The 12,624-nt window shown below is 41.6% G+C and overlaps 1 protein-coding gene across 1 annotated transcript in view; it reads left to right on the forward strand.

Annotated features, from left to right (window-relative positions):
• The window catches only part of LY75 (lymphocyte antigen 75), a 69,456-nt gene that overhangs the window by 37,045 nt on the left and 19,787 nt on the right, over nucleotides 1-12,624 (forward strand). The window contains exons 19-25 of the mRNA XM_050969168.1: nucleotides 2,846-2,910; nucleotides 4,624-4,700; nucleotides 5,119-5,255; nucleotides 6,128-6,233; nucleotides 8,473-8,633; nucleotides 9,278-9,407; nucleotides 12,063-12,289. Coding sequence (XP_050825125.1) covers nucleotides 2,846-2,910; nucleotides 4,624-4,700; nucleotides 5,119-5,255; nucleotides 6,128-6,233; nucleotides 8,473-8,633; nucleotides 9,278-9,407; nucleotides 12,063-12,289 — 903 coding nt within the window. The remainder of the gene's footprint in view (nucleotides 1-2,845; nucleotides 2,911-4,623; nucleotides 4,701-5,118; nucleotides 5,256-6,127; nucleotides 6,234-8,472; nucleotides 8,634-9,277; nucleotides 9,408-12,062; nucleotides 12,290-12,624) is intronic.

Consider the following 12,624-nt stretch of genomic DNA (forward strand, 5'->3'; position numbering starts at 1 on the left):
TTGCATTTCCAATATACGAATGTTAATGTTTTTCTCTTAATTTTTCACTGACATATAATCTGTAATAGTTTTTAAAACTCCTGTAAAAGGAAAGGCTTAGTTGAAAGAGGAAATAATCAATTTTGTTTTAATCTCCTTTAAATCTGCATTTAAATATTTAAATTTAAAACAACCTGTTAAAATAATCTTAATAACAGAACACAAGCTCCAAACAGCAAGGAGATGTTGTGACAAGATTAGCATAAACATTCCATTGTTCGTGGATTCAGCCAGAGGTGTAACACTGTATAGTCATTGTGTATATGTGTGTTCCAACATGGGGACATCACACCATTATCTGAATAAGAGGACTATATTAGAAACCAGTAATAAACAGATGTGATCAGTCCCTGTAGGGCAGAGCGTATGGTTTATGTAATCAGGAAATCAGCTGCTCTGTGGGAATCATTTAAAAAAAAAAGACTTCAGAGTGCCATATCTCAGTTACTGCCTTTTTTCAGTGTCATTGAGACATCACATCACTCTTTATTTTGTGGAAGTGGGAAGTTAACAGGGTCCCCTCATAGAGTTTCCTTAGAATTGTTCCATTAGGATTAAGATGGGGTTTGCCCCCAGGAAGAAAAATTCATGAGTCCAACTCTCCAATTTTGCAGATCCTACATGGTTTTGGAGGACACACAGGGTCATCCACAAGAAGGTTCTATGACTTCACACCAACTTTGGGTACCTTGCAGCAGAGACGATGTTGGGGGGGGGTTAGGGGTGTCATGTCCCCACCTCACCATTTCTGCCTTCCATTTAGCACAGAGCGTTTCAAACTCTGGGTGCACCCCACAGTTTGAAAACTGTCATCCTGCCAGGAGCTGGCAGATCAGAAGCTGGTGCGAGTCGCCTGGCCCACTCGGGCGCCTGGCTCTCCACACTGGCCACTTCCACCAGGCAACCTCTGCCACCTCTGCACAGCTGAGTGCCCCCCAGGCAGGGCGGGCAGCACAGCCTGAGGTGCACCCAAAGGAGCCTGGTGCCACTGGCAATGCCCCATGGCGCTGGCCCCTGTCTGCAGAGCCCAGCTGCCATGAGATGCTCTCTTGAGGTGCTCGCTTGCAATTACTGTAGTGCTTCTGGCTCTGTCGCTGCTCCTCAGCCCAAAGGCGACACATGGGGTGGTCATGTGCCCCCCACTTTCAAGAGTTACGTGCCCCCCACACCTTTAAATTATGCGTCATCTCTGCCTGACAGTGTGACTGCACTGGAGTTGTTAGGGATCCTGGAGCAAGTGCCCAGAACCCCTCTTTAAGATGTTTCCCATAGCAGAGGGTGCTCTGTTTCTATATATAATCTGTTTCTCTGTGCATTGGTGGGAGAAGAGGTACATCAATCCAGCTTGCCTCACACCCCCCAAACTAGCGAAAGGCTTCCTCACAGTCTGGGTGAAAGGGCTATATTGCCACAGAGACAGCTGATCTCTTTACTTTCTATGTGTAGGGATGGCTCTATGCTCAGAGGTGTCCCATCACTGCATGTATCCTGAGGGTATGATCTGGCCCCTAAGAAAGTTTTTATTTTAGTACTGTACTTTCATTTCAGTTACAACCATTTCATTCTTTATTTTAAATGTTCCTTCATGCTCTTTGCAAACAAATATTACTTCATTGTGCTGGCACAGAGGTTCCCATACTGCTCAGGGGGATTTTGATGGTCCAAAGAGCACTTTCTATTGGTCCACAGAGAGCTAGCTCTCACCCTTGTTTCCAGGTGAGAGAAACAGTGTAGATGGAGGAAAAGTTTAAGGACTGGATCCTCAGGCTCATTGCACTACTTTTTCCCACTCCTGTTCTCAGCAAAGGTTTCTTAAAACCAACCTTTATTCCTCCCTCCTCATTCCGCACTGAGAGCTACTTGGCTGGGCCAGAGGATCCATCCCAAAATGAAGTATGTAAGGCAGTAAGATTATCTCTGTTCAAAAAGGTCAAGAAACTTATTGCACTAAAGACAGCTACAAATACACAAAATCTGTCTTTATATTATCTTTCTATCTAAGTAATTGCTATAGTTGCCACAGAGATATTATATGATCTTGAATGGGAGAGTAGATCATACATGATTTTATGAAGAATAGGATGTACAAGATGTGAAGATGTCATTAAGATCACTATTAAGATGTGACCTACCATGAAAAAAGTTGGAGAACCCTTGTGTATTAGCACATGGGAACCCAACATTGAAACTAACTAGCCCGATTTTATGATCCCAACTGAGTGAAATGTAAATGTTCAAAATATAGTAAGCAGTGGGAAAATATACACCTCTACCCTGATATAACGCTGTCCTCGGGAGCCAAAAAATCTTACCGCATTATAGGTGAAACCACATTATATCGAACTTGCTTTGATCCACCGGAGTGTGCCGCCCCGCCTTCCCCCCCCCCCCCCCCCCGAGCGCTGCTTTACTGTGTTATATCCGAATTCATGTTATATCGGGTGGCGTTATACTGGGGTAGAGGTGTATTTGAATGTAATATTGGTTTTAATAATAAAGAACTACTAGAAACAGATTTGAGATTATAAAATATCTGACCTGACAATGCCCCTTTATGAACTAGAATTTGTGAATTCCCCATGCATAGTCTATAGCCAAGACCAAGAAGTTAGTCACTTGAATTTTTGAATCATTTACAAGAACATTACTTGTAAGTTCCAGTCCTGCTTCTGTTAAACCATTTACATCAAAAGGAATTTTGCCACAAGGATGGATGAAGACCAATGGTCTATCTTGGGATATTGTATTGTACATGGTGGTAAAATCTAGTTGTTTATGTTTTTTATTTCTTTGTTTATTTTGGCAGTTGTCGGGTGCAGAGCAGAAGTGGTGGCTGAAATACATGGATCGTGGAACTAGCCATCATTCACCGTATGTATTGTATTTGCAGGCAACATTATTATAAACTTTTGTTGACCTTTCTTGTATGGGGAAAAAAATTAGTGAAATAAGTGGGTTTTTTAAAATGACTATTGAATAGTCCCAAGTTGTTAACAAAGCTCACTTCTGACAGGTCAGGTACAAAAAGCATAAAATAATTATTTGAAAAACCTTGTTAACAAAACCACATTATCTGATAATTGTGACTCTTTTCCTTTCTCTTGCTTTCCCCCTTTTTTATCTGCTTATGACCTGCACTTTTCCTGGCCATGTCAAATTTAAAGTGTAAGGTCTCTCGAGCACCGACTGAGTCTTTATTTCTTTTGGTGAGGAGTTTAGGACACTGGGGATTTTGAATATAATAAATAATCAACAGAATATATGTGTAGACTTAATACTTGAACTAAGGACGTAGCATCTAATTCAAGCAGGAATGTTTACAAAGTGCTGTTCCCACTACAAAGGTTGGAAACATTTCTAATGCCTAAATTAGTAATAACAACACTTAGCTCTTATATGAGGCTTCATGTCTTAAAAGTGCTTTTCAGACATTGTCCCCAAAGACTTCTGCACAGGCATAAGTCTTTGAATGGCCAGGGACTTAATACATTAGTGGTATCATTAGAAGCCCTGAAAGCTTGAATCCTGGTCCTAACAGTTAACACTTGCCGGTTCCTATTTCATTTGTTTTTATTTGTGATTTTAAGCTTGTCCATGTAGCCCATTAATTACTTGAGTTCTGAAACAGGATTGAAGGTTTTTACATTATTTTACTCTTCCATTTAAGAAACCAACAAAACCAAAAACTTTCAGTTCATCTTGTAAGTTAAAAACCATGAACAAAATATTTACATATAGAGCACATGAAATTAGATAAGTCATCTTCTGTCCTCGTCTCTGCTTTCTGCCATGCCCAGCCACAGGAAGATTATCCTAGGTTAGGGGATCCTTTGGTGTTGTAAAACTAGGATAAGGCTCCTACACTACCACTCCTCCCTTTGGCTGGCTTGAGAGTTATCCAGGGCTTCTTTGTGCCCTGGGGGTCCCTGGTCCTTGGTGCCATTGGCAGGCAGTATAATTTAGAGCAGCCTTCAGGCTGCTTCTAGTTTATGACATAGTCTGGCACAGTGTTGATCCAGGATCAGGGAAATGCAGAGATGTCTTACAGCAACCTTTATACAACCCTCCTGAGTTGCACTGTGTGCTCCTCAGCTGCAGCTAAGGAACAGGGCCTTCCTATCCAAGCAAATCTTAGGATGCATAAGTAGCAAAATGTTACATTTTAAAAAAGAATAATTTAGAACAGAAGAATGTAGAATCTATATTTTATTATCCTCATGGTGCATGATAATGGAGGAGGGGTTGCAGTAGAGGCAAACAATTAGACAGCTCCTTAGTGTACAGCCTGAGTAGCCAGGCAGAGCTCCTGTTGTGTACCTCTCTGTAGGGTTTATTTGGTCAGTATATCCGTGACTACACTAATCACTACAGATCTTCTGACCCTACTGCCCACTTTCCTCTACACTAGCCCTCTCCCTAAACCTCTTGCACATTAGGGCACAGGCAACCCCTTCATATGTGTACACTCTTGAAATTTCCTCTCTCCCAAGCAGCAGAGGCACGCTAGTTCTGCTGCCATGCCCAGGATTTTCCCCTAAAAGAGCATCTTTTGTCAGGGACTGACTCTGAAATGTTTGTATCTAGTTTACAGTTATTTCCACGTTTCCATGATCGATTCTGGAGGGATTGTTGGTATATTTCTTCGAAGGGCTGGTATAGAGGTAAGGTTGTTTCTTTAATAAAAAAATATTAGCTCTGTCCAGAATGCAATACTGAATACAAGATCCAGGAGCAAATGACTTTTTGCACTGTGAGACAGATTCTGAAACTCACACTTACAGTGTATAGGACTTTATTCCACATTTCTCCACTGAAGTCAGTGATACTACTTGTAGAGTAAGTAACTACTGAAAGTGAGTAAGGTTGTCAAATCTAGTCCTTTCTTATCAATACGATATTTTCTCATACATTTAATTTTTTATGCTTTATTCTACTGTCATTTTAAAATACTTTACTTTGCATAATTTGCAGCTGTATGTTATAGTTACATAGGACTGTCTCTTCTCACAAGGCTAGGTAACACCTAGCACATCGTAGTCATCAGAATACAGATAATAACTTTATTTATATTTCCTACAGACTATCCAATAAACTGCAATCTGAAACTGCCCTTTATATGTGAAAAATCTAATGCATCCTTACTGGAGAAACATGAGCCAGAATATCACCCCCCTAAAGGAGGATGCCCTAAAGAATGGATTCTGTTTCAGAACAAGGTGAAGGGGGAATATAGGACGATCATCATTAGTTGCATTACGGCAACCTAACTTTGTAGTGTAGACCAAGCCTCACTTTCAGGCCAGAGTGTTTAAACCAGATCCCTCCTTTGCAGAGGACTCGGTAGCCTTCAGCCCCAACCCCTGGTCTTCTTTCAGGTGTCCCACAGCTCTCCTTCTCAGTGTTTGCATCGGTTCCATCAAGTTCCTTCTCCTAGGCTCGTCAGTCCAAAAGCTGCCTTCTTGCGATCTGCATTAATTCAGAGTAGCTGATGCCTTAAAACCAGCTTCTTTCTCAGCTGCCTCCACACTTTGTAGTTCAGCCCTTTTCCTCTCTGGGCTGAGAGACATTAGCAGATGGCAATCCTTGCCCTCCTGTGAAAGAGGAGGCAGCTATATGCTGCCCTCCTTCTCCAGGCTCCTCTCACTTAGCTGGGAGAGAGGGGAGCCTTGTCCCACCCTGCACACAAGGCTTCTGGGCCTTTAAAGAAACAGTAGCCTTGGTTTCCCCCAAGCATTACCTATGTCTCTGGGACCATCTTCCTCTCTCCCAACACCTGCCTCTGCCCGTCTGTAGGTCTTCATCTGCTCCAAAAGTCCTAGGAATCTTAAAGGAAAACAGGGTTTACTGACCCTTAGTCCCTGCTATCCTTAACTGGACAGTCACCTGTTAACGGCACCTTACTGAATCAGAGCCTGAATGCATTTATCTATAATTGCATTTCTAATACTTTCTCACAGAAAGCAAGATAAGTGAGGTGTGAGGGTTTTAGGGTCATTGATTTATCAATTACATCTAAGATACAATAAATCTTAAAGAGAAAGTGAACTTGTGCTACATTGCATAAACTTTTACCATTTTTATTTTGCAGTGTTTTCTAAAGATAGAACACAGATTTTTAACATTTAAAGAAGCCAATGAAGTATGTGAAACTTTTGGAGGCACTCTTCCATCAATCTCAAGCCAAGCTGAACAAGGTATGATGGTAAATTCAAGGCTCTTTATACTATACAGAACTTTAGACCAAAATAATATGTCAAGCCCCTTCCCCAGTCTATGCAGCATAACTGCACAGGATCATGCAGCAGACTGGGAATTCTGTGGCGGTGTTATCTGGTTGTAAAATCATTCAATTACTTTGAGTCTTACTGAAATAATTCTAAAAATTCACAATAAAATAAAAACCTATAACTAATGCCTTTTAATTATTTGCACTGTGTCAGAGGAATTCTGTCTGTCACAGAATGGGAAATGCACACACAATGGGCAAACCATGGAAAAAGGAAAAGAACCAGTTCAAAGACCAGTTTTTCTTCATACCCTTGCATATGAAGGGAATTAGAAATCGCAAAGACTACCAGAGATTTATGAAGAGTAGCAGGACTATGTCTAAAGCAGTTTCCAAGCCTTACTTCAGAAGTTAAAAGCTCATTGAGGTGAATGCAATGAAGAGAAGACATTTGCTGCAAATAGCTGTCTACAGATGTGTCTGACTACCTATCTGTTGAGAGAGACATCTGTTAATACATTTGTATTTCTGTAGTGGGCAGGTAGTTGCCTACAGATATGTCTGAAGATGTAGCTCACAACAGAGCTCCATACTATGTGTAACATTATTTGTATAGGTAAGTGACCTCCAGCCAAGTCAGTTCAGTGCAGTGGAATATAGAAAATAGACCAGGCAGGCCACTTCGGTAGTTAACAGCGCACAGTGGAAGAGCAGTCTGCTGCTCTCTCACAGCACTGAGATGGACCCACACTGGAACTCAAGTGGCTGAGACTGGAGCAATTCAGAACTCTTTTAACCCTAGAAAAGCATATTCTGCTTCAAACATTTCTTAGTATGATTGTGTAAATGGAAGTTCATTTCAATTGTTTGAAGGCTATTTAGCATAATAAATTAGTCCTGGTGAGAGATTTCTGCCAGCAGGGCTGGCTCAGGCTCTTTTGCCTCCCCAAGCGGCGAAGAAAAAAAAAAAGCCGCGATCGGCGGCATTCCTCGGCGGCGGGTCATTTGCTCCAAGAGGGACTGAGGGACCTGCCGCCGAATTGCCCCTGAAGACGCAGACGTGCCGCCCCTTTCCTTTGGCCACCCGAAGCACCTGCTTCCTGCTCTGGTGTCTGGAGCCGGCCCTGTCTGCCAGGCAAGTCGGTGCAATGGCAAAGCTGTGGTGGAGAAAGACAGCTCTGCCATAATTTAGGTAACCACCTCTTCCTGCCAGCCTTCCCTCCACCCCTCATGTACTGTGGCCCTTTCTGTAGCTGTCTATCGGATAGTGACTACTCCTGAGAGGTGTTAACCGTTAATGGGTTTGTCTGGTTTAGGAAAAGAGCTTGGGACTAGCCTGGAGCTAGCTAACATATGGCAGGTAGCTAGTTCTAAATGTCTTAACGAACATTCAGTGCTTAATTTATAATGAAAGAGGTGCTGGGGCTCAAGCAATTATTTTACATTCATAACTGATGCAGCAAGCCTGGAGGTCCCAGGGCTATGAACTGTCAAGCCTAGGGGTGCTGAGGCTAAGCCCTGGCACACATTAAGCATTCGTAACCTCACCCAATAGTGGGCGTTGCCACAGAGAAGAAAGAGTGGCTGTCTTGGGATTCCTGAGTCTTTCTCGGTTGGAACTGATCCCTTCCCTCTATCCTGACTTTCTCTGTTTCTTGGTTGAGTAAATCAGACACTTATTCAGTAAGTGGCTCTGTTTTAGAGGCATGCCCAGCAGTCAGAGAGCGAAGTGTATGGGAAGCAAGTGAAACTCTCCATGCCCTCAAAGAGGACATGGAGCCCGCTTTTGATGCTTCTGTGGGAAGTCAGTAGAAGATCTTACAGAGCAATAGGGAGGCACCTTCTGAAATTTGGGTGGAGACACAAGGAGACAAGGTTGATGTCAGGGAGAGAGAGGAGGAGAGAGACAGAAACAAGTTAAACTGATCTCCTGGCCCTCTATTAGACCTTAGCCTGTTAAAAGGCTAATCCTCTCAAATGATTTGTTTAAATAATGTCCTTGTCAGATATGGAAAGGATGGAATGATAAAACTGCAAAACACTTAATACTCTATTAAAATGGCTTATTGCATTTTCAAAGATTAGGGTGAGAAGTTAAGTTAATGTAGATGGGGGTTGTACTATCTTATTTATGCAAGCTGTTTTCCAAATGTTTGCTGTGGTTGTCTAAATCATAGTATGTACATTTTTATTTTTCTGCCCAACAGATTTTTTAACATCCTTGCTTCCTGGTTTGGAAGAAAACATTTGGATTGGTTTGAAGTTTTTTTTCAGCATAAGAGAAAACAAATGGGTAGATGGCAGTAGACTACTGTACAGTAACTTTCACCCATTGCTGAGAGGAAGGCTAAGGAAGATTCCACTTGATGTAAGTTATCTGTTTGAATATACAAACCGGCTGATGTTTTGTCCTATAAAAAGTATAGAATGTTGGTGTTTTGGTAACTGTATCAAAATAACAAAAGAGAAAAAACATGTAAAGGTCCCAAACCAAGAAATTGTATTCTTAATTGGCAGACATGGGGACCAGTAATGACTGAGCTCTTTGTATCTTTATTTGGATGATATGTTTTAAACACTAATTATTAAAATGGAAAGGGATGGAAAGGGTCTCTTTGCATATCTAATATGTAGCTGAGATGCCACATTCCATAAAAATGTAGATAGCAGAGGGATGTTACTATATAGTTTTTTGTTCAGTTATTTGCAGAATACATCCATAAACCATTACACATATTGTTTTCCTGGCTGCACTGTTCATTGAGCAGCATAAGAAACATAATGGAATGCCACTGATTAACAAGGATTTTTAAAGAGTATAGTGGGTCCAGGTAATGTTTTTCACAAACAATCTAGCAACCTGGTAATATTGCAAAATAAACTAACTGCGTGTTGTACTACTGCTCTGCACATACTAAGAGAAGGATGTTCTCCTAACTTGATCTTCATTCGCTCTCTCCACACAAGAATGTTTATATCATACATGAACTTGATGAGTTTTCTGGTTTTCAGATGTTTGATGAGGAGATAAACAACCAGTGTGGTGTAATGCTCAACAACCCCAAATCTTTGTATGTTGGAACATGGAATTTCTTGCCTTGTGCTGAGGAGCATTTTTTGGGTATCTGCCAGAAGGCACCAGGTAAGACTGACTGTGCCCCTAATATCCACCTGCCAAGAAGCCCCTTCATGCATGGATATCACCCTTCCTGAGGCACAATCTCCCCCTACACAGCACCTCAAGAAGGGTGTTCCCTGGTGGCAGGATCCTTCTGGCGACTAAACAGGCCCATACTGGGCATCCAGTGGTGGGGCCATGAGGAGAAACCTCATCGCTCCTGAAAAATTTCAATGCCTACATTTTCCATGACACCATCCACAGTGTGAAACTCCTTTTAGGAGGTGTTTGGGGAAAGCCATGGGCAGTGGAGGCCCTGATAGTGAAGTTCCTGTGGAGTTACGCTGCCTGAGAGTGAAGGCAGGGTGGAGGGCCCAATAGGTGGCATGGAGTACAAGGCCTCTAAGTGAATGGCCCTGATCTTCTTTGGACACTTTGGGGACCTACAGGGATTGGGGATGGACTTTGTTTCATTCAGTGAGAAATGGAGCAAATGACTCCTCTTCCCCAGAACAACATGGGCAACACTCCGTGAGGAGAACCACACAGAATTTTAATCCCACTTAACCAGCTCCTGTGAGTTTTAACAGTGAAGGGATAATATGAGGCCTCATCTACACTTGGAATTAGGCTTGATTTCAGATCACTTGTTTAGCTACCTTAGTGCAAACCCCAGGTGTAGACAAGGAGACACACAATTAACATTGGTGCAACTTGCCCTGGCTTCAAGCAGGGGTCACCTCCACTGATACAGTGTGGCTTTTCCTGTTTATACTCAGGATTGGGGAGGGGCGCTGCACCAGTGCAGCTATATTGGTGGCTGCCCACTGATTACTCGAATCAGGGCAATTACCCAATCTGAACAAAGCTTTAGTTACTGTTTAACTGCCAAGGGTTTAATATGCGGTACATCCATCTTCGGGGTATGTTCTGCTATGTATAAATCCTTTTAAATAGCTATTGATAAATTTGAAGGAGGGACGGACAGTGATTCAGTCTGAAAAATCGGAAGGGGATTTTTTTTTATTAATTATTAAAAAAAAAGAAAAGGTGAACTGCAGAGGCTCTGAACATTAAAAATGCTTGTAAGACTCCAATAAAAGAGTGCTGCTACTATTGATAAATATATTTCTCTCCAGAAAAGGAAAATGACATTCAGGGAAAGTGCAGTGATTGCTGCAATATGGTCCCCATGATTCTTGGGTTGTTAAGCCTCTAAACACTCAGGCATGCAGGGAAGGAGCGCTCAGTCGGCTCTTCCAGAAACTGCAGTTGTGCCTGGCCACAGCTCAGGATGCTGCAGCAGGGGAAACTTCTTCCACTCTGCCATGGCATCCTTGGCCAAGTACAGTCTGGCCCTATGGTTTTCATGTCACTTTTGTCACAGAAGCAAGTGAGTCAGCAGCTCGGATTCCTTGACATCTCAGACATTTAATGATTATCTCAAAATGTTGTGATAATTGTGCTTGTAAACATCAGCAATATTCTTTTTTCATCTTTGGGAAATGTATATTTTTCCCCTAACTCTTTACTATTAACCTTTAGGTGTGTGAGAACAAAACAGTTCTCTTTTGAAGCTGTTTACTGCATAGAAGCGCTTGACAGCAGCCATGAGCTAGTTCAAACATTCTGTTTCTTTCATGTCACCTCTCTAATCCACTGACAGCTGCAAATTGTGCATAAACATAAAATTAATATTATGGCTCTGTCATTTGAGTATTGGTCTGTCAGCCTATTCATCAGTCACTTGAGTGCTCTTATTTATACAGAGTAATTTTTTCCCTTGACAAATCTTTGTGTTCCTGAGACACCTCTGTGTTAGATGCCAATGCACATTTTACAAAATTCTAGGGCCAAATTTAGTTCTGGTGTCAGCCCATAAACTTCTTGGAATCATTAGATCCACATGCTCTAATTCCCCATCCATGTAAAGTTTGCATTTTTTATAGTTGCATGCATCACTTGGTTGGATGAAATTAATGCAGCTCAGTGTGATAATATTGGATGATTAGAACCCAAATGGTAAATTTCACCCTTCCCGCACAATACACAGATCAGGCGGCTTTGTGCAAGAAACTGAGCATATGCTATGGAAGCAAACTTTTACCTCTTTGCTTGCTCTTGCAGTGTACTGGCTGGAAGAGCTACCTATACCAGGTTTACTGCCCATTAGATTTATATAAGAATGAATCTGATGGCTCTTTACTGGACTCATTCCTCTCTCTGTCAGACTGTTCGGAGATGCATGGCCTCTGTTGATTGTCACAACATCTGTGCGCAGTTCTGTAGAAGGCTACCAGTTTCACATTAATTTCACCCAGAGCATATGTTTTTTCCCTAATAACTTGAACTCTTTTGTGTTAAATTGGATGAATCTGGAAAGCCACAAAGCCCAGTAGTTCTGTTACTGCCTTTCTACCAAGCTTGTATACAGGGACTTACATATTTACATTTAAAAAGAGCTTTACATTTTTCCATAGATACACACTCTATCGATTCTGATGTAGTAAAATTGTAGTCTACAACAGTCTATGAATCTTTTTTTAATTTTATTTTTGATGGTTATTCTCAAAAGAAATTTGAATGAGTTTTGCTGTTGCTGTTACAAAAGAAACTGAGAACTAAAATGTTTTGCAGTGTTTATCCTACTTAATGCTTCTGTTTCTTGATTATTTACAGGGGCTGCTGACAACCAGACACAGCAAGTCCTTAGTGAAACACTGACCTATCAAAATGTCCATTACACAGTAATTCTGAAGAATTTGTCCTGGTATGATGCACTGCGGGAGTGCAAACAGAAAAACATGCAGCTTGTTAGCATCACAGATCAGTACCAACAGGCTTTTCTTACTGTGCAGGCTGCTGTTCACAATTACCCTCTGTGGATTGGACTCTTCAGCAAAGATGTAAGTTTTATCTCCTCCCCATCCCTCCTTAGAACCATTTTTTAGGGTAGGATGGAATAGTAAAGGAATGGCTGGGGAAACAATGAAACTGAAAATTACTGGGTTATTTTTAAATAGATGTTTCCATTGACATCTATTTTCAGTTGCAGAGAACCATCTTGAAGCTAGAGGTCTACCAGGAGGTCAACCAGTCCTGATGCTCAGGGTTATATACTAGATTTTCAGTTCTCTGAGGTGCACATTCAAGTGTGGAACTCCTATTGATGGACTGATTGAGAGGAGACTACGTCCCTCAGGTTTAAGATGGAAGAAAATATTTTATAGTAGCAGCAAAC

The sequence above is a fragment of the Gopherus flavomarginatus genome, chromosome 10 (assembly GCF_025201925.1).
Source record: "Gopherus flavomarginatus isolate rGopFla2 chromosome 10, rGopFla2.mat.asm, whole genome shotgun sequence".
NCBI classification, from domain to species: domain Eukaryota; kingdom Metazoa; phylum Chordata; order Testudines; family Testudinidae; genus Gopherus; species Gopherus flavomarginatus.